At 36.8% G+C, this 22,042-nt stretch overlaps 1 protein-coding gene and 1 long non-coding RNA gene across 5 annotated transcripts in view; one reads left to right on the top strand and one right to left on the bottom strand.

Annotated features, from left to right (window-relative positions):
• Positions 1–22,042, bottom strand: part of LOC106163668 (uncharacterized) — a 76,020-nt gene that overhangs the window by 44,233 nt on the left and 9,745 nt on the right. For all 4 annotated transcript variants that reach the window (XM_086994342.1, XM_086994340.1, XM_086994343.1 and 1 more), the window contains exon 2: positions 19,196–19,289. In XM_086994342.1, coding sequence (XP_086850468.1) covers positions 19,196–19,266 — 71 coding nt within the window. In that variant the 5' untranslated portion in view covers positions 19,267–19,289. The remainder of the gene's footprint in view (positions 1–19,195; positions 19,290–22,042) is intronic.
• Positions 7,036–8,048, top strand: LOC147760319 (uncharacterized). The gene is made up of 2 exons (XR_015330871.1): positions 7,036–7,281; positions 7,695–8,048. It is a non-coding gene; the product is annotated as an uncharacterized LOC147760319 (long non-coding RNA).

Here is a 22,042-nt window from a genome sequence, read left to right as displayed (position 1 = left end):
AACTTACTCCAAAATTTTATCAATCCATAGAATAACCAACAATTGTCTTGACCTTCTTTCACACACAAAAAGGGAGGAACAAACTTATGAAGCTGCCATGAAAGTCATGTGACCCAGATTCATATTCTTAAAGGACAATGTTCATGTAAAAATCCATTTCTCGAATTTTGAAGATACAGCACTCAATCTATACACTAGAGGTATGTTTTAATCGATCCCCGCCATTTAAAAATTATAAAAACAATCTATTAGTAGAAAAAAAGCGTTTTAGTAAACCTCACCTCAATATGCAAAAATGAAGCAACAGATCTGGGTCACGTGGTACTGTGACGACAATCACGATAAAGGTCTATGAGACTCAACTGAGCTGCATGGTGACGGAGAAGTTAAGGAAAATTGTGTTGAACGGAGTTGAGGAATTTTCGTTATGCCTCGGTGTGTTGCCGTGGGATTCACCAAAATTGCAGCTCTCGTTGACAATCTTTCTTTGTCTGTGACGGTCTTCCGTGACTTACTTACTAACTTCGGTGACAATAGTTGCGATGCTCTAGATCATGGTCACCTCAGGTGGTTTAGATCATATCAAGAGCTGGTAGTCTTTCAGATTAACTGTCATCAGTTGGCAAACTTACTGATTGCTGATGCATTTTAAATGCATTGTAGTTGACCAAAAGCTCGTTTACAAGAACCTGTTAATTATGCACCGCTGCAATTCCCAAGCCAGGTAATAACAGGACAGCGTAATCACAGCAAATGTACCTCATATAGTAGCTTAATTTCCATTAATAATAAAATCATCATTTAAGTCAAAAATATTCTTGCGATTTAATAACTATTTTAATTTACCCAGAACGGTATATTTATTTTAAAGGCGGTTAACTGAAATATAGTTTTATGATTTGTTTGTGAAAATTGCCCATGTCACCCTGTTAGTTTGGAGGTCTAAGCTGGATCAAGTCCGTGTTAAAATTCCTATGAAGTTGTGCAGGAAAAATTCTTCCTTTCTTTCTCTAGCTCCTCGGTAAACCTGGTGTTCAGATTTTATCTAGTACCCCCAGGTCTACGGGAGCTGCGCTTTGTAACTAACGCACAGGTAGATTTTTACCTGAGATAACTGGAGTAAAGCTTAGATAGAGAGTGCGTTCGATACAAGCAAGACAAATTGAATGCCATTTAACCCTCTAATTAAGAGGTAAAGGAAGTTCCAGTTAGATGGATGATTAAGATAGGACTTGTAAAGGTAACGGGCATTGTTTACCTCAGTTTAATAAAAGTATGCAAGACGGAGTGTCAGCGGTTTAATAAAATAAATTGAATTTCACAAATAACATGGACCTCATATGCAATAATCAACATTTCCCTTAACTCATTCAAATGCAGTGTTTTATACAACTTGGGATAACCATAATGAAATGCTTGTTAAAGAAATGACTAGACGGGAAATGGTTTTACACAGCTTCACGAGGATTTTGACCCCTCGGGTAAGAGATTTGAATGAGTATAAACTTTTATCAGAAGCCAGAGAAGGCATCTTACAGGTAGACAATGCAGCTCAGTTTGACAGCTAAGCACGCTCTGTTCTCCAGTGGCTCGATTGTCGTCATTGGACCACGTGACCACGTAGCTCATTAACTCCCAGGCCGAGCAAATAGGACGTTTTTTAAAGCCAAAAATTTACAAAATGAGCTTTTAATTTGTGTATTTGGATAAAGATTTCGTTAGTTGGGCATGTTTTCTGAAGAATATGTTCCGTTCAGGCCATTCTGACGGCATGAAGGAAACCCTTTAACCTCTATCTTTCCAGTCCATTAAACAACTTCAACTGTACAATACCACGTGGCATAAGTCACCATTAAGCAAGGCTTAAACAGACTGACCAGTCATTAATTATCATCATTCACTGCAAATACAATCTGACCGCAGTCAAAACACTGAACTCAATGGCTATATCATATAGAAACCATGCACTTGAATGTATAATGTAGTAAAAGCTGGGCATCACTTATGCATTGCAAACGCAATTTAAACAGTGTCTGTGCACTGCAGCTCAAAGTAATTTATTAACTATCTGTCACTACATCCGCTCAAATCATCATATTTCCAATTACACAATATCAACAGTGCACAACATAGCCAATGCGACATAGGCCACCGCCATGCAAGGTATATACAATCACAATGATCAATGAACCCTACGTATTAAATGCATTATTCACTGCAATCCAACCCTCATACAATTTAAACATAGTCTCTTCACAAAATCATACAATTTACCCCTTCACCTTTAGAAAAAAATTATAAAGATGGCACCTTATCGTCACCATTTCCACCACTCGTCCATCTTAATCACCATGTTTTTCCGTACTCTTACCTTATCATGCCATAATGATATCATACCTGGTTTTATTTACATTATAAACCAAGGGGCTACTTGGTCAACTGGCCACTTCAGTTCATGACCTGGTCACTGCCACGGTTACAACACATGATGAAAGCAAAAGGCCGTCACACCTATTGAACCGGATTAACGCCATTTTTTAAATCTCATAACGTCCTGACAACACTATGGATTTATTTTCAACTGATTTGGGGCAATATGATCAGTCTGGAAGTTTTAAAGCCAATTTTCAGACTTCTACAGTCCTTAAAAGATACTGTGGCCCTCTTCTCTTATGAATACTGCCGTGGCTCAATAGTTGACCCAAGATAACCCGTCCATATTACACTACACAGCCATACACGCTATACAAATATCTACACAATATCTTCACACCGACTGCACAATATGGCCTCCTGCGATCATGTAATGCAGCCCATGATCTAGGGGCAAACATGAACAAACGCAGACTGATGTGTCCACACATGGGTAGTGCAGGGCATTACAATTGGGCCACTGGACGTGTGCCAGTAAAAATTTGGGCCAGGCCCAGAAGTAAAATTTTGTAAATTTAGAAGTTTAGTTGCTGGTTTCTGTTTTGGCTTCCAGTCCTTTCAGAATGGGCAAGTAGGCTCAAATGGTTGTAAACACAGACCCATGTTACAATTACACACACACAAAGAGAGAGAGAGAGAGAGAGAGAGAGAGAGACTAACTAATTGCCTCTTTTCATCCAACAAATTTTTGAAACTTCTGTACAAACACATCCTCACTGCACTCTCAGACATCTGCCACCAGTAAGGCTAATAAATTTAAATAAATCCCTCTTTCACTTGACACATATGTCAAAATCAAAATCACAGAATCAAAATCAAACTTGTTTGCAAATTCTTCACAAAATATTGGGTATAAATCAGGGGTGGACAGAAGCCATCTTCTGGGTCTTATGGAAGACGGTCAGAATTGTTCAAGTTTGCATTGTTGGGTATCTAATTTTTATGTCGGAAGACGGTCAAAAATGGAGGATGGATGGATCCACAAAGATAACTTGGAAGACTGTATGAAAAATATCTCCAGATCTGCCCCTGTAAATATATTCACTCAAATATGTCCCATTGGAGACAACTGTGCACAGTAGACCGAAGGCTGTCACTCACATAACAAAGTGCTGAACAAAACCAAAGATTGCTTCCACTAACCCCATATAGTATTTCATTCTACTTTAAAACATGCACATGTATTTTTCTGCACATATTTAGATTCCAATTGGGGCAGCTGATAAAAATAGCCACAGCATTCTGGACCTTGTGGCTTTTAATACGGCATAACACAAAACAACAACAATGGGCCTCGTGGTTTGTGGTAAAGAGTTGAATACTGCAGATTTATATGGTTGTTCCTATGTGGGTTATGGTTGCTTTGCTTTTTGCTTTAATCTCCATTGTTATATATGACACAGAGATATGGGGGCCCCACATGAAGAGGAATGCAGAGGCCTGCCAGTACTGAAAACCAGCACTCTTTGTAGAGAATGTGTGTGTGTGTGTGTGTGTATGTAAGAGAGAGAGAGAGTGAGAGTGAAAGAGAGAGAGAGAGAGCGGGTATGTATATGGAAAAGGGAGAGGAGAGAGAGAGAGAATGAGAAAGAGATTGTGTGTGCACACGGATGCACATGTCTATCTTTATGCTTATGTTTCCATGTAAATGAACACATGTTCTTGCATGTGTATGCATGCACTGACGGGAACAAATGTGTGTGAACACTGAACATGTGTGCCCGTGCCTCTGTCTCCTATTCGCCCAATGTTGTGACCTTTGAAAACTTGCATAAGATCACTTCAACTGGTCAGAAACGCCTCGACATAAACAAACTTATTACATCTTTCTGTTAGAACTCCTTCATTTCCAAGAATAAACGCAGCAAGTTCCAAGCAGAAAATGTCAAGACCACCATTTGGTTTCAAATTGTTTAGTGACACCAGGCCAAGAAAACCAGGGAAACCATAATGCATATCCGCGGCTTTGGAAACGCCACAAAATGTCATCTTGTGTAAGATAATCTGATTTACAGATATATATCTCTTTGCATGTCAGGGTTTTGCAGCTAGCAGTTTAAGCCATTGTTGTTCCATCACTATTCCACTGGCAGCAGGCAGATGCAATTTATACGAGGGGGTGACAAAAAAAATGTTTGACCCTCATATACTTTTCTAATCAGATAGCGCAGAGCACCACACCTGTTGTACATAAATGTCTCCGGTGCCGATTCCCTGTAGAATCAAATTTTAAGGTGGCACTCTCATACTAAGAAACACCATTTCTGACCTAGTGATTTTGATATAAATTTAAAAACAAACTCTACTCACCATATGAGTTTTTGAGAGGAAGTGTCTCAATAAACATATCACAGAGTTTGCGAAAAAAAGTCATAAGTGGGTACATTACGTCGTTAAAGTCCAAGCGTCACATGAGTGTTCTTCGCTAAATGCTATGTCTTGTTGATATATTCTTAACACTTTGATCAAAATAAAAACAAAGTTTTCATTAAAGGATATATTACATATTTCATTGCATGTTATATTTTGATCATAAGTTGCAGTCGTAAAAAAAAAACTAAACCTAATACGAGAAAGCCTCCTTGAGGTGTAATTGTTTACTAATGTACAATGCTTTCTGAAGGAGACTTTCCCTCCATAAAACCCTTCACGGAATTTCTGCTCAACCAGAACAATGCACCAGTTCAGGGTCCCCACAGTTCATATAAAAGAAACTGTGGTGGAAGCTGCGTGCTATATGTCTGGCGACAAAAACATGTGCATGTGTGAGCATGTATGTGAATCTGTGTGCGTGTAAGGTTTTGAGAGATAGAGAGTGAATTTAGATGTAAAAAAAAAAAAATACTAAACTAGAGTTCAATCTAAAAACCTTTGACAGCCGACATCCCATAACCCTCATCCATGAATGATAAGGGTACATAAAGGCCGTATGTATCTCGTATCCTTTTAATGTCCATATTTCAGAAACGTATCAATGTTATCTATCGGGGTTAGTGAGAATGCAACAAAGACACTGCCAGCTGTAAGTGGTTAAAGCGTAAAAATGTCTGGAACTTTTGACTGGTAATAGGGGATTGCTTTAACTGGACGGAGCAATTTAAAAGCCCGTTTATTTTTCAATAAAGCCTTGGCGGGATGTTGTTGGATAGAATTGCACTGAAACAGATTGTGTTTTTCAAATACTTTGTACCAAAAGATCTCAGATTTCTGTAAATTCACTTTCATTTTGATTTTAGCTCTCTCTCTCTCTCTCTCTCTCTCTCTCACACACACACACACAAACACACACACACACACACATACACAAGCTTCCCCATACACTACAACACACCTAAAAAAGAACACATTCTGGAAACAAATCCCTCACCCTCCCCTGCAACAACTCATCTTGTCACATTAAATTTCTTCAGTGTATCATGTTTTTCCTTACAGTATCGTACAGTATGGTACAGTATGGTCTTTGCCTCCTGATGTCTATCAGCAACAGGAAATGGCACATTGTAAACTGTGACAACAATTTCCTTCGGGAATCGTGAAGATCATTTGCTTTTGTTCTAGAATATGTTGCCAAGGAAATGGCATGTTCACACTGGTGACTTAAATCGGGTCTAAAACAATGAAAATGGTGTGTTTACACTGGTGACTTAAATCGGGTCTAAAACGATGAAAATGGTGTGTTCACACTGGTGACTGAAATCGGGTCTAAATCAACAACTGTGGGTGTGTATAAAATCAGAAATCGGGATGGAAAGAATTTCCAACATTCCATCTTTAATTTATAAATAATAAATATTTTACTTATAATCAATATTTTTCTTTCTGATTATGCAAAATGAAAATTTAAATTCTGTCGCAGTCATATAAACATCTTGATTCACCAAAATCTATGAAGAAAACAGAAATAAGGGAGTATGTATCACTCAGGAAAAAAAGAAAAAAAATACATTAAATACACATTTCAAACAGGAACCTGAAGTACCTGAACCAGTATTGAGAAAATGGTTAGTGCAAAAAAAAAGTGCACATTTGCAAAGAGATATGGAGAGCAATTCTCTTGCAGCACTTGTTATATATATAATGACATTTTCCTTGTTGTACACAATGCTGAACCAGGACTGCCTGGAGAGTTAAATTACAACAGCTTTTATCGCAAACAAAGATTGAGCTTTTTTTGTTTTCTTTGAATGAGATGACAAAGATGGGTGTCCTTTAAGGATGCGTGATAATAACAGAAAACATGTCACCTGCAAAAACACATTCTGCCGTATCTTTTTTCCTCGTTGTAATTTATAAGAAGTTGGGTGTCCTTAAAGGATGCGTGATAATAACAGAAAACATGTCACCCGCAAAAAAACATTTTGCCGTATCTTTTTTCCTCTTTGTAATCCACAAGAAAGCCAAGATGGGGCCCTAATGTTCATTTTTCTAACTCTTTTCTTTTGGATTCAAAAATAAATTATCAAAGAGGAGAAAAGTTGTAATAGGAGATGCAAATGGTAAGGAAGAGCCTTTTTTTCGTCTTTTTTTTTTCTGGAGTCTTGCTACATTATCTACAACAGCTCATCCACTGTTAATGTACACTCCAACAGCATCTAGTGATCAATAACTATATACGACTTGCATTATTCGAAAGGTGCGATGTGCGCATGACCGGAATTGTGCACTGCAGGGGTCAAAATAGTACCGGAAGCGTTGTTGACAGCGATAGGAACACATGATGGAAGCATAAGACATGCCGGGGGCGATATTAAACAAGCCATTTGAGGCGACAACGGTGCCGGAGTTGAAAAGTTGGTTAAAATGTAGGAATGCCCGCACATCAGGCAAAAAAGAAGAGCCATTAAAAAGGTATGTTACACGATATTATTTTAAATACAAGACCAAATACAAAACCCTAGTGTGGTCATTATGTAATTATGTTCACCTGAGTCATTTATTGGGGAGATAAATTTGTCACCTGGTTCAAGCAGTTATCTGATACAATCTCTGAGGTGGGCTAGTGCACTGTACAGGTAGGCCTTATTACATGTAGTACAAGCTCACTGTCAATATCAGTGCATCTATCATTTGTTTCTTCTTCATTATCTTTCTGTTGTGTATCCAGGTAGATTTCGGTTACAAAAATAAGACTAGTCATGTCAATTTTCTGTTTTGTCATCAGTCTAATATGTATGTATGTAAATAAATCACTGTTATAGATGTGTTGATGATGACTTTAATAATTATTTTCATGACTATTAAATGTTTTACTTGTTTTATAGGTGAAAACTGTACAGTGAGGCTAGAGAGAGAAACAAAATATTGGATCCAGACGGCAGAGAAAATTAGAAGTAGACCTACCAGATTGAAGTTTGAATCTAGACCGTGGAGAATGGACCAAGTCCTTGAAGGGAATGCCCAAACCGTTTTTTTTTTATATTTGCCTATTAATAAATACAATTCAATATTTCGTTTCACATTTTTATTTTGCATAATAAAACCAATGATGTTGCCTTGGAAATATCTTTCCAAGGTACCTTACGATATTTCTGATTCGTTTTAAAATGCAATGTTTTAAACATTTTCTAGATATGTTCAAGTGCATTGTGATAATAAAAATGAGATATTTGGTAAAAGTGTTCTCTTTTTTGTTATTTGCATAAGTAATATACCATTCAATACTCCTTCACAGTCAGGTTTAAACCTGGTTTTAGTTTTACTCAGGTCTAAGTAATGTCGATAACAATACTCTAAAACCAAAGTAAAACTAAAACCAGCTTTAACCTTGCTGCGAAATCAAACCAAAGTTTCACATGACAGTTTTCATGCCATTTTTTATACTGAGGTAATGTCAGGGTATAAAAAGTCATGAAAATTTTTAATTCCTCGTAGGTTTCAAGACCGATGTAAAATTAAACTATTTCAGGTTTGTTGTGCATAGACTTTATGCTGAAAGTGTGTTTGTCAACTTCCTCATGTGCTTTGGACAGTTGTTCCAGCATTTTATGTCCTTTTTCTCTGTCACACTATTTCTTTATGCATCTTTTTTTTTTTTTTTTTTTTTTTTTTTTTTTTTTTTTTTTTTTTTGCTCGTTGTAATTCCACTCTTGTTTCCGAAAGTTCAATTTCTAAAGATCAGATTTTCTGTTCCATACTGAAAATAATATGTTGTTTTTCCTTAACTGTCGTTAAAAGCGCATCTGAGCCTGCATCTGATAGAATGCTGTAGGCATCGTGGTCTGTATTTGAGAAGCCATTTTCGTCCTCGCTGTTCAACATCTCACTTGCCGCCAGGTTCACTAAAATTTGTCTCAGAGTTTTCAACAGTTAAATGTCTAATCATTTTTTCGGGGCTTTCAAATCTTCGATTTCTTGAGTGAAAATATAGTTGGTCTCCCACCCAAATACGATTTATTCCCTCCTTCAAAATGAGCACTACACACACGGTGATGCTTGGCGGGCTCGAACTTACTAAATTTGCCTTCATTTCCCGCTCGTCCAATATTGTCAATCCATATACCTCTCTTTTTTGGGTCCTTGGGGAAAGCATTAAATGAAAAATTTCGATCTCGCTCCGTATTGTTGAAACAAACAGGCACAAAACACATAGAACCGCCGAGAGGCATTTTATTTCTGTGTACAGAAATGGCGGCAACGCAAGATGGGTCCAACTTTACCCACAATGCATTGCGCTCAATATCGAAAACGAGACGAATAATGCAAGTCGTATATTAGTAATGCCTCTGTCGTTATGTTCAGACGTGGGAGATAATGGACCGAATCAGATTTGATCCAACTGACGTAAATAGCACAAATTGTAATCAAGTGCTTACCCACACAGCATCAAAACAATTTGTTACGCTATTCCCAATTAGAGGAATCACAAAGTAACAATTTCCAAAGGCCCCCAATAAGCTGACAGACTGACGTCGTTTGGATCTCATTAGTTCCAGGCCATAGCAGTCGAGTGTGAACTGGCCCCATTGATAATATAACCTCCGGCCCATTTCTAGGGAGATTCAAAATAGAGAGCAGCTGAAATTGTGAAAAACTACTTCATCTATAATGTACACTACATGTAGGTATAGGTACTAATACCTTGGGAGTCATTTCTATACATAAAACTGTGAATGTACAAAATAGACTCCCATTGCTCCAAAATAGCAGGCCCAGACCCAATATAGCTTTAATGCAGTCAATCTTTGAACTCTGATCCCTATTTTGTTTGGAAACTTGTGGGTATTTCATTTCTTTTTAACATTCTACTTCAAATTACAAAATATTGGGGGTGGAGGAGGGAGGCTGCTTTTCAGCAATTAACTGCTTTCTCCCTTTTCTCCTATACTACCACTCTTTCTGTAATTTCCTTACCATTATTTACTAAATAAGTTAATACCTTTATTCATTTTAAGGACTTCTTTTTGATTTTTTTCTCAGTTATGTATCTACTTTTTTTATTTCAACTCTTTTGTTTTATTATTTAATAGATTCTTTACATAAATCAATTTGCTTATCAGTACTAATTTTATTCTTCTTACTTAATTCATCTGCATTTTCGTCAAACTATTTCATCATCTTTTTTTTTATATCACCTATAATTTTAGAAACACCTTAAATGTATCGATATTAGCTTATTCTTACTAAAAATACTTCTTCCAGTCTTGAAGAGAGTCTTTATAACAATTGGCCCTATCACCCAATGGCCCTCCCACGTTTTAAGCTGACAAGTTTAAGTACATCAGCACTCGCATGACAAAAGAACTTTTATTAAAACTTAACTCATCCATTTGGAGCTCCTCTTACTGGCTAAAATCCTGCCTTTTAACCCTTCAGATTGCCAGTACTTGTGTCCCCTTTTCTTTCTCTCTTTCTTTCTTTCTTTCTTTCAAGATCTGCAATCTGTGTCCATGGCAGCAGGGTTACTATTAATTCCCCCTTCCAACCCCTGCATAATTACTCTGTGTGTAAAAAGTTTCTGTACTTTCACATATATGCCCCCTACCACCCCAAAAAAAAGGAAATAAATTAATTAATTAATAATAATTACTATAAAACATAAAACAGAACTGAAACCTTTTTGTGGAATATTCTTGTCTTTTTACATTTTCATGTCATTTCTTAATCATTTATCATTTCATCCATTAAAATTTGTTCCATTCATTTTTTTATCTGCAAAATAATGCATCCCACTTTTAGCGTCTCAATTATTATAATTTTTTATTTTATTCAATTTATTTATTTTTTTTATTTTATTTATTTATTTATTTATTTTTTATTTTATTTTTTTTTTTTTTGTGGTATGTCCCAAACATTGCAGACCTCTATAGGTCCAGTCTTCAATTCCTCCCAAATGGCCACAATAGCACTGGTCATTTCTATAGCACAAAGACGGGCATTTTAACCCCATTGTGGCTACCCCACAGGCAATAACAACTTACATAACCTAAAACTTGGGACTACAAAGACTGGAGAGCTTCCGGAGATAATGACGCAGTCTCATCTTCTTCCTTTTTTTTTCTTTTATATTTTAAACCCCAGTTGTATAAGTAACTGTCAAAAAGCAATTTCATCTTATGTAACCTTCAGAAGATAAAATCAAATCATTTTTCCTTGCATGTTACCTTCCTTGTTGTCTTTCTTAGCAATCTATTCATGTGCTTTTTACATTTCATTTCATATATCTATTGTTATCAGCTGTACCAGCAGAGGCCATAGTCAAACACAGGCCCAAGTTGATTTATCCCCCACCCAGTTTTTTTTCATTCTATTGCAAGAAACAGCTGCAGAGAAATTATAATGCAGCACTTTTTGCTCTTATTTCCTCCAGTTATAACCACTCGACCAGTCCGATGAATAGCTCATTACGTAACCTCCAAACCCTCCACAACAAAGGCTTACAAAAACAGCTGGATTGCTCCCTAATATCGCTTTTTATGTTTCTTTTTTCTTGCGTCTGTTGGTCAGTGTCTAAAGCTCATTAAAAGTCCATCTGTCACTTCAGAAGAGCGCGGCAATTCGCAATCCGTACATTCCGGTCACCTTAAGGTGTACAATAGGCTCAACTGTTAGTGTGAAGTTTTGATGGCCAGAGTGCGATAAAGCAGCAGCGCACATGACCAAAATTTAGAGTGGGCATTTTTCTACCATCTTGATCCAGTGGGCACACTGTGAAAATGCTATACATGCACAAAAGCAAGCATCCACACATACATAAACAACACTGCTCTGTTATAAAATTTAGTTGCTGCTACAGTTGTTCATTTCCTACTTGCACTGACCGTGAATTTGGTTTTGAACAGTTTAGTCCATATTAGAACAATGTCGCGTTTTTCCTTCGTAACACACACATGCCAACAGTGACACATACGTGCGTGCACACACACATAAACACACTCACACACATACACTCATGTATTGCAACTTTCTATAATTGTCTTGCTTCCAGGATAGCTACTTGAACTGACCACCTCAATTCATATCAGTAAGACACACTTCAAATTATAGTTATTAGGCTTCAAAATACTTCCCATGACTTTTTTTCTTAAAAACTGATGGGTCACTTTAACTGGACATTCCTAACACACCAAACCAGAATCCCCTCAGAGATGGGTCGATCCTGATAGATGGATGTAGGTATGTGAATTCAGCCTTCTGCTGCTAACAGGGAGAGAAAATCAACGTCCTGAGGACCTAGCTAAACTGTACAACACATGTTTCATGCACTTCATAAATGCCATAAAAAACTCTCATATGAAGCACTGACTGCTCTTTCTTCTGGCAGTGTTTTATGTCTATAATATAATACCCGCGCATCCGGCATGGTCAGCTTTAAGTGGTCATTTTTATGCACTGCAGTGCGCATTAACTGTGGATATTGTGGAGATGATAAAAACTGACCGATACATATTACTCCAGCCAATGGACTGACCTCCAGGTAGTATAATATTCATTTACTGAAGTCCATAATAAAGCTGGCTTAGAGAGCAGTATGCTCATCCCATGTCTGTAGATTTATTTTCTCACAAAAAGCAGAACGGGTTGCTATTTTGTTGGGGGGGAAAAAAATCAAATTTGTAGATTATTTCAAAGAATTTTCCCTTTTCTGATTATGAAACCATAAATCATACGCTGTAATGTCACTTGTTTTGAGCTACTGCAGACATGCTGAAACTGTCGGTTGACTTACAGTATGTAGCTGCTCATGCATTTCCAACATTTTCCCATAGAGAAAGTTATATTATTATCAAACATACTATTTCTTTTGACGAAAATTACTTAACTCTGAATTGAAAGAACATTGTAGAGTGAAAACACTTATACTGTGAGTCTTAGATCTACTACGTTTTTCTCACAGAGCAAAACAGTTCAGTCACGATCAAAAGCTCATTTCCAACATTACCCCGCAGAGTTATAAGATTATCAAATACATACTTTCTCATGATGAAAACCACTGAATTATGAATTGAAAGATCATAGTTCAGTGCAAACGTATGACGACATCGTCATACCTGAAGTTCCTTCTTGCAATCTACCCTTAATGCGCATGTGCAGAACGATTTGGTCACGGAACTGGTCTATCATGCCACACCAACAAAATTTGTCTGGACCGGTAAAAAATTTGTTCCAAAGGAGTTTTAAGAGCCGCAATTTTGAATTCACAGCCATCATTCGACATACTTCACTAATGAAATTATATAAGACCCAAAGCATTTTTCCTTTCCATTTCAAACCTATCACATTCACAAACAAAGAAAGCTACCCTAATAATACTGGTAGTATCTGTATCAAACGCATAAGGGTGATTTTTGGTTCGACAAAAATCCATTCAGTACGGCAAATTTTTCATTACTGTCGGTCCAAATGTCCGATCATTCTGAATAGTTTTCAGCATACTGTATTGTAGGTGTATAAAAAAAATTACATTTGAATCATATATGTGTCATTCCACAGATTTCTCCATTCCAATAATTCCTTTTCCCATCCTGATAAGGATTTTTCCTTTCTAACATTGCATTTCACCTGCAGCCATCACGCTATTAGGTCTGTGCTCGTGTTTCATAAGTGGAAAAAAAAAAGCTACACATAGATCATTACTAGTACACAGTATTTCTCCTTCCTTATCCTTTTTCCTCCAGGCACCTAACTTACACTTGTATTTCTACCTATATCACCAATATCAAACAGGAAAGTCGAGACAAGGTATTCAATATGAAGTGGTGCCCACTAAGAGTCCATTCCCAGAGACTAACGTACTAACTTTGGAACGAACTGGATCTCTGAGAGGATTCTCGCTTAACTGCAATTAACTTACTAGTTTGCGACTTAGATGTCTGTCACAGCTACTGAAGCTGATAGGGGGTAATGAACTATCATTTAGCAGCTTTAGCAGACGTGCCAGATATCTAAGCCACTTAAGCTGAAACCAATTTAGCGAGAAACCCCGTGGTGATGGACCGATCCTGTGAGATCGATCTAGGGATGGGAACCCAGTATAAAACTCTCTCGCTTTTCTTTTTCAATTTTTTTATGTGTGTGTGTGCATGTGTGAGGTTAGGATACTTAACAATGGACAGACCTCAAGACAATTGTTGCTCACATACAACACACAAACACAAAAATCCATAAATCAAATTGCACACAAAGCTCTTTTTATCTGTAGCTAACTGTATGATAAAAATAACCTCCAAATACAACAATACCTAAGTAATGCAACAGAAAGGGCGCATTTTTACTAACTGCATTTTTCTGCTGCAATCACCACAACAATTCGGCCGCTGAATACAAATGAAGGAAATAAGTTATTTCGACATCAAGTTCTGCACATTGTGCCTTTTATCTTGTCAGCGTGATCTTTACAATGTTGGACATGTTTACAAGGTTGAAAACACTCGCCCTTCTTCCACAGCTCCCCCCTCCCTCAGATTAATATCTGGGGTAGCACTAACACTCGCCAATTTAGCCAAATGCTAAAACTGACTTAAATTGGCTAAATAAAATAGGACTGATTTGACTTATTTTAGTCAAGTTTTAACCATTTGGAGAAAAAAGTGATGAAAATGTAGCAATTTGGCTACACAAAAAAAATTGCTAGTGCCACCCCAGAATATGTGCCTATTCAAGGACACCTCTCCTTTTGTATAAAGAACAAAACAGAAAACAGAAAAAAATGTTATTATTTTTTTCATACTTTTCTAAACATTCATTGTGTATTCAGCAGAACTGCCATGATGATAGTTATTTTAAAATGCTAGTAACATCACCAAAACACCTGATTACATTTTGGAGTTCCACATTTAACAAGTTAAAGCTCCGGGTTGACCAACCTAAACAAGCTTTTAAGCTTGTTTAGGTTGGTCAACCTGGAGCTTTAAAACACCTAGACCAAACAGACTCTGCCATGGATATGGCCAGATTGTAAAATGACAGAAGAAAAAGATTAAATCTATGACCTAAAGACCTGTCTGGCCACAACTTATGATATTGGTTAAAACTGGGTTGACAGCATTACATCGTGCAGAGCTTGCTGCATGCACACCAGGGCCGATTCCAAGTGCAAAGTGCAACTCACAGTGTAAACTGGCCCGCATTCAGGACTGCAAACCAGGAGCGTCAATGTTGTGTGTTACATGGCTTTGATTCCGGTGGATAACACATCTGTAGATTATACAAAATTACCCCCAGATATCATACCTGCAGGTTGCTCAGTTCCTGTTATAAATTGTCTCACCTGTTCATAATGATGACCAGCATGCTAAAACACCACATTGGAGCACATAACATCTCGTAGTACATCTGGGCCCTGTAACTTGAAAGCATCGCGCATTGCGACCAAGAGCAAGCATTTTGATTCCATAACTCACCCACAGTCACCCCAAATGGGGGTTATGGAAACGAGATTCTTGCATTTGGTCGCAATGCGCCATGCTTTTGAGTTAAAGGGCCCTGATTCTCTAAATCAACTCAGACACAGTCAGATTGGTTACAATACGATTGGCTTTAGTCCATACTTCTGAAAGCGTATTTTTGTTCTCTTTCCTATAACCAAGTTATACCTAACTTTAAAATATGTTCTTCTTCAGTTCTTCACAATTTTACTGCTTTAGAGAGCAACATGCGGCCTCCATAGTATTCTAAAGAGTATCCATCATACAACTTTTACATTTTCAGGAGAATATTATATAGATATCGATTCCTGTACTATAAAAAATTTATTAAAATTTTTTTCTGCACTAATGGTAAGATACTGAAAAGCATTGAGAGATATTGGGGTGCATTACTTCTTACAGAGTACATGGAAGCCTTTTCTTTGAGGATTCCAAAATCAGGCATAAATATAGTATGCACACTGATATATTCTAACCCAGTATATCAAGAATACGGTAATTACTTTAAATTTTTAAAGACTTCACATATACTGGGCACTATCTTTTTTTTTCTTTTTCATCTTTTGAAAATGCATCACTTTCTGTTGCTAACAGACAAACATTTATATAAATTTCACAGCCAAACCTTTTTTTCAATTTTTTCAAAATCCTCTTTTCAGTTTTTGTTGAATTAGGCAGCAAAAAAAAAAAAAAATCCCTTTTGTCCAAAGATAAAGTTCAATTACCGTCATGTACCAGTAAGGCACCTTCTTTGTCAGTAACTGCTCCCTTAGTCCCTTGCATGCATTCATGCACTTTGAAATTACATGTTACCATTCTTCTTCATATAAGTGGCAGTCCATGTTATATACTTATAAATATACCACAGAAGGTGAAAGAAATGCTTGACAAAATAACTAGATAAGGCTTCCATAGCCACAGGAGGGTCACTTTCATTTTTTTTTTTTTTTTCTGAACAGCTGCATATTTTGAACAATATCAAAATATTTAAATTGAATCAAGAGTAAAATTTTCTTTAAAAAGTTTTACATTTTCTGTAGCCACATTAGAATATGTATCTTACTAAACCAGTGGTATGGAGGTCTGTAAAATTTAATCAATATGAACTAAAAGAGAAGGGATGCAAAGAAATGGTCCCTATTGTGTTGCTTTGTGAAAATGAAAAAATATGTAAATTTGACAGTTTTTTAATCATTATTTTTGGCAGGGGTGGAAGTGGGAGATGATCTGCCATGGCAAATACAGCCTCTCTCTCTCTCTCTCTCTCTCTCTCTCTCTCTCTCTCTCTCTCTCGTCCTGCTGCCCCCCTCTCCCTAGCTGCAATACCAATATTCCTAATCACCGTGTTGCATGACACAAATAACATCCGAATGCATCCCGCAGAACTGCTATGTTGGGGTCAACAAAATACGCTAACCTGTTCATGTACAGAGGGAAAAATATACCCTCAACGGCAGCCATCTTTGACGTCTAGTTATGCTGATGTTTCCCCATCATGTGCTTGTGCCCGTCAACATATGCTGACATGGCTATGTTTCCAGTATGAAGTGACCTAAGAATATTTTGTCTTAAAGAAAAGGTCAAATGTTATATATATATATATATATATATATATATATATATATATATATATATATATATATGGGCACCTCTCATTTAATATGTAGTCATTACTCGGCACATGTGCGAGCATGTGAAATTTTTTGCACAACATGCTTTTTGAATACTTCATTTGAGAGGGCATTCTTTTCTTTTATTTCACATCTTGTTATGAACTTAATTTTCTTCAATTTATCCACATGATGACAGCTATCATCTTTGAAGATCTTTACTGAACTTCTCATGGCGTATAACTAACGATGTGGTCATGCCAATATGTGATATTTTCCATGTAAAATTGACAAAAACATTTCCCTCTCACGTAAATGCCAAGCAGTCAACTTTTTTTTTATCAAAACATCACACCACATCACAGATTTGGGTCCAAAAATTGTGCTAAGTGACAACTCAAAACAGCTTATCGAGTCGATTGTCAGCCTCGATAGTCAAAACTCTACTCCTGTCATCACAATGACACCACTAAACCTAACTCACAGATATCTTATCCCAGTTATTATAAATAAAGATATCTTTAAACAGACTGTTTTATTGTCTACTCAATTATTTATCTTTAAAATATATGGCGGTCACCAGAAGGCTCTAAATAACTAAACAGGTTTGCATTTTTATTTTATTCACCGGCTCTAAGTGTGGTTAATATTGACTTGTAAATAAGTTATCAATCGCTTATATACTGAACAGATTATTCTAGACAAAACGATAATTCAAGTTGAATTAATATTTGCAAAATAGGGCTAAAAATAATAAGAAGAAGATTCCCTTGATTACTCTGGGGGAAATTTCTAGAAATAAGCATGTAAAATCAATCATGGTCCTTATCATACTGACATCAGTACTGTATCTAAAGAAATAACTTAAGAAATTTATTATTGGCCTAATCCTATTACATCCTACTAATAATACTTAGTACACTGTACTCATAAGACTTGACAAGGCGGATCAATTTTTATAGCCAAAAGAAAGACCGATAATACTGAATATTATGAACAATGATGAACAACAATATTAATCACTCCATAAATCTAAAAGATTTTTTTCATCATCAAGAGGGTTTTCTATCAATATATGAGTCACTTGCTGTAAAGCAATACAATCAATTTGTAGTAGCAGATACGCACACACACACACACACACACATACACACACACACACACACACACACACACACCACTGTCACACATAAGTATGACAGTAAGCACACACACACATGCGTACGCGTTTACTGCGACACTGTTTACTATATAATTTGTGATTTTGCCTTGTTATGAGTAAATGAGATGTAAATTTTAAGAGCAGCAGATAAGGAATAAATATTATTGAAGTTACTTATTATCTAGATAAAGGGTATACAAGAACAATAATCTAACCGTATGCGTTGATAGAAGAAATTATCTAAACTGAGTGGCTAACAAGGCTGCTGAAATTCTTCAAGTGGCTAGGTAAACACAAGGGGCACATTCCCAATGTAACTATCACTCTACATAGATCGATCCAACTCTGTGGGGACTCTTCTGAATACAATCAGTTTAACAGATTAACACCCCTCTGCCTGGCAGTGAGCAGAATACAGAAAAGCTGGTGATTATGCAAGCACATTGAAAACAACAGGTGTCCTGTTAATCTTATTGCATTCAGCAAGAGTTAGGACAGAGTTGGATCGATCTATAGAGATTGATAGTTTCACTGGAAATGGGCCCATAGTAATGATATTATAGATAATCAACTGATCACGATGAGACGCAATACAACGCATGTTGGAAATGACAAATCGCAGTGCTGTTTTGGCTAAACATTAATATGTAATTAGAGGAATGAATCGTTTCCAAGAAGAGTCATATTTATACAGGAGAAAAGTGAACTTTTCATTAAAACTTTAAATGTTTTTAAATATAATATATGAATTTTGAAATATATACATCATATAAGGGAACAAATACATGAGGTCTTCATAGTACACATTTTCTTCTACTTTGTACAGATATTATACAATATCTGAATTATAAACTTAAGCACATTTACGCAGAATCTCAAACAAATTTTATGCCTAAAATACTATTTGAAAGAAGATGTTTGTAAAATGTAAATGTTGAATGCCAAATGGTTGCAGGTATATAAAGAAATGTATGTGTGGTAAACGAAATAAGTTTCAAAACACGTAGCCTCTGAGGACATGGTGACACCTAGCATGATAACAGTTGACATGGTAACAGTTAGGGTGACAGCTGATAAAGTGGCACATGTTAGGGTGACAATTGACAAGGTGACGGATGACAACTCACCGTTTCTCCTCTTTATTATCTTGTGTGAGATTGCCTGTAGTACCACGCAGTAATCTGTTGAGCTCACTCATCACTTCAACCTGTGGCCACAGACCTGAGAAGAGAAAAAAATCGAATTATCAACAGAAATATGTCCAAATATTGGGGATGAAACTCCCACTTAGGGAAAAAGTCAGAAAATATTGTATTGGGTCCAGGGGGCCGCCTGGGCCAATGGTATTTTTGGCTCCCAAAAAGTCGGAAATATGTCGATGGTCGGAAATCTCCCCCCCCCCCCCCTTTGAATATATTACTGTAATAATATATTATGATGAAATAAATTTGTCCTCTGTACAGAAACTATTTTCCTCCTCATAAAATATTTACCAAAAACCTCCATCATCTTGAAATGTCTTTCTGGATAAGAGGAGGTTTCTTACCACAATGAAAAAAAACATGCAAAATACGCAAAAGAAATCAATAACTTCCATAAAAAATAGTCCAATCATGTTGATCACCTTTTTGCCAAACAAATTCATTCAGGAAACCTCATGTTAAACAAAAATAGGTTTGGCAGTTGCCGTAGTTATAGGATAATACTGGTTGATTACGATATGCTGGAGAGAAACTGCGTAAACGGCGATATTGACAACGCAGACAGACACGGTGATCAGAATACACACACACACACACACACACACACACACACACACACACACACACGCACTGAAAAACTTCTACTGAACCCAGAATAGATGTTCACATTTTGGTCCATGTATCACATACTGAAAATTTCTCTTCGAACTTAAAATAAGCACATATGAAATATTATCCCTAGTCCTTCAGGTTCATAAAATGACTATGACATTGTATAAGTCCAAAGTCATCAAAAAAATACGTACAAAATAATCACATGCCACCCAGATTTGAACTTGATTGGCATTTTAGAACAATAATTAATTCCTGTAAGTGTAAACTGAGACAGAAATCGTTGCTTTTCAGTTGCCATGGTTACAAGTAGTGCACGCAGTTTCTAATCAAGTCGTCTGACGAACACAGGCAGATTCCGGTGACAGAAATTCATAAAGAGAATACCATCATGTATTAACACAAATACTATGAAGTAGTCAGAGCAAAGAGGTTCCCTCAACATATATCTTTACACAAAGACTGGATTCTTATACCTGCATTGATCTAACAGTATCGATCCATCTTCGAGGGGTTTCTCATTAAATTACTTTCAGCTTAAGCAACTAAGTGTCTGGCACCCCTACTGAAGCTGGTAAACAATAATTGATTACCCCCTAGCAGCTTCAGTAGGCGTGACAGACATCTAAGCTGCTAAAGTTGATTGCAATTTATCGAGAATCCCCTCAAGATAGATCGATCCACAGCTAATACGACGGGGTTTGGGAATGGTCCCAAAGAGGGTCCTCCATGAATGCACGCATCTTTGAAGCTTTGGGTCTACATAGAACGACTCAACTCTGTAGCAACTCTTGCTGAATGCAATCAGCTTAACATATGAACACACCTCTTCCATATATATCTGACAGGCAACTTTTCAACACCTGTTTTACCTATAACGTCTATAAAGTACATAAGTTTGAAGGAAGAATTGACAGATAATTTATTAGTACTAGAGTCCCTGTCGTAACATTTATTAGTACAAGAGTCCCTGCCGCAACAAAGTGATCATAATTCCTCTGTAACAATAGGACACTGATATATCTGTCATTTCTGATCATAAAATGTGGCTGAAATAGTGCCTTGTAATGAACGCTAAGACATGACACACTGAAGATAATCCCACGGTAAAACTGAAATCATATAACACAAAACCCACAAATTAACCAGCATACCGAACAATCATTTAGCACCAACAAAACAATGCCTAGCACTAACAGTCATCTGCTCTGGTAGTGCTGGTTAATTTGTAGGTTATGTGGTTAAATATGGCTGTTAGTGTTATAGGATCTGTGGGTAGTGTTAGTAAATGCCTAATCCATTTATAAGGGCTGTTATAGACAGCATTATACAATATGATATGGATATCAAACTAGAAAGGAGATGCAACAAATTGAAGCCTTCAACAAGCTACCTAAACACAGGGTTCATTGTGGAATACTAGAGTTAGAACAAATTCAAAGACTTTTCAAGCACTAATTCAAGTGCTTTTCATGGACATGCTATTGAGAATGAGGGCAATGTACTATCAATTATAAATGTGCATGTCAAAGATAAAAGAATAAAAGAATAACACAAGAATGCTGAAACAGGAAAAGAATAAATCAAATGTTCTTCAAAAAGGGTATTCTCTCATTCTACCAATTATTTTCTACATTCAGATAATGATTAAAATGTTGAGATCAGAAATAATTACTGACAAATTGCCAGCCTTAGTGATCATATTCAAGTACTTTTCGAGTACAAAAAAGATGGAATACAAGCCCTTTTCAAGGTTAATTGCAATTTCTAGTGCCTCTCAAGGCCAAACTTAATTCAAGGTGCAGGGCCTTAGTCAGGTTCCCTGGTTAAGAACTTAATACCAAGGTTACATACACGGGTTCCCACAGATTCAGATCGATCCATTTGGATCGGCCTAACTCCCTGGAGGTTCACGCTAAATTGCTGGCAGGCAAAAGTTAATTATCCCCTTACAGCTTTTAGTAGGCCGGAACAGACGTACAAGCCAACTTAGCTGACAGCAATCTAGTGAGACTCCCCACGGGGATAGATTGATCTAAAAATCTGTGGGATTGCAGTCATAGTCATATGGGCACATTTTACCCTATCAGGAGCAGTATACCAGAATTCCTAGTCAACTAAGCCAATGAACTGACTTTTGTGAAACTGGGGCCAAGGCTA

The sequence above is a fragment of the Lingula anatina genome, chromosome 8, assembly GCF_051362555.1.
Source record: "Lingula anatina isolate TDL-2025a chromosome 8, LinAna3.0, whole genome shotgun sequence".
In the NCBI taxonomy this organism is placed as follows: Eukaryota; Metazoa; Brachiopoda; class Lingulata; order Lingulida; family Lingulidae; genus Lingula; species Lingula anatina.
The sequence above is the reverse complement of the archived record's forward strand: the minus strand, read 5'-3'. Positions and strand labels throughout refer to the sequence as shown.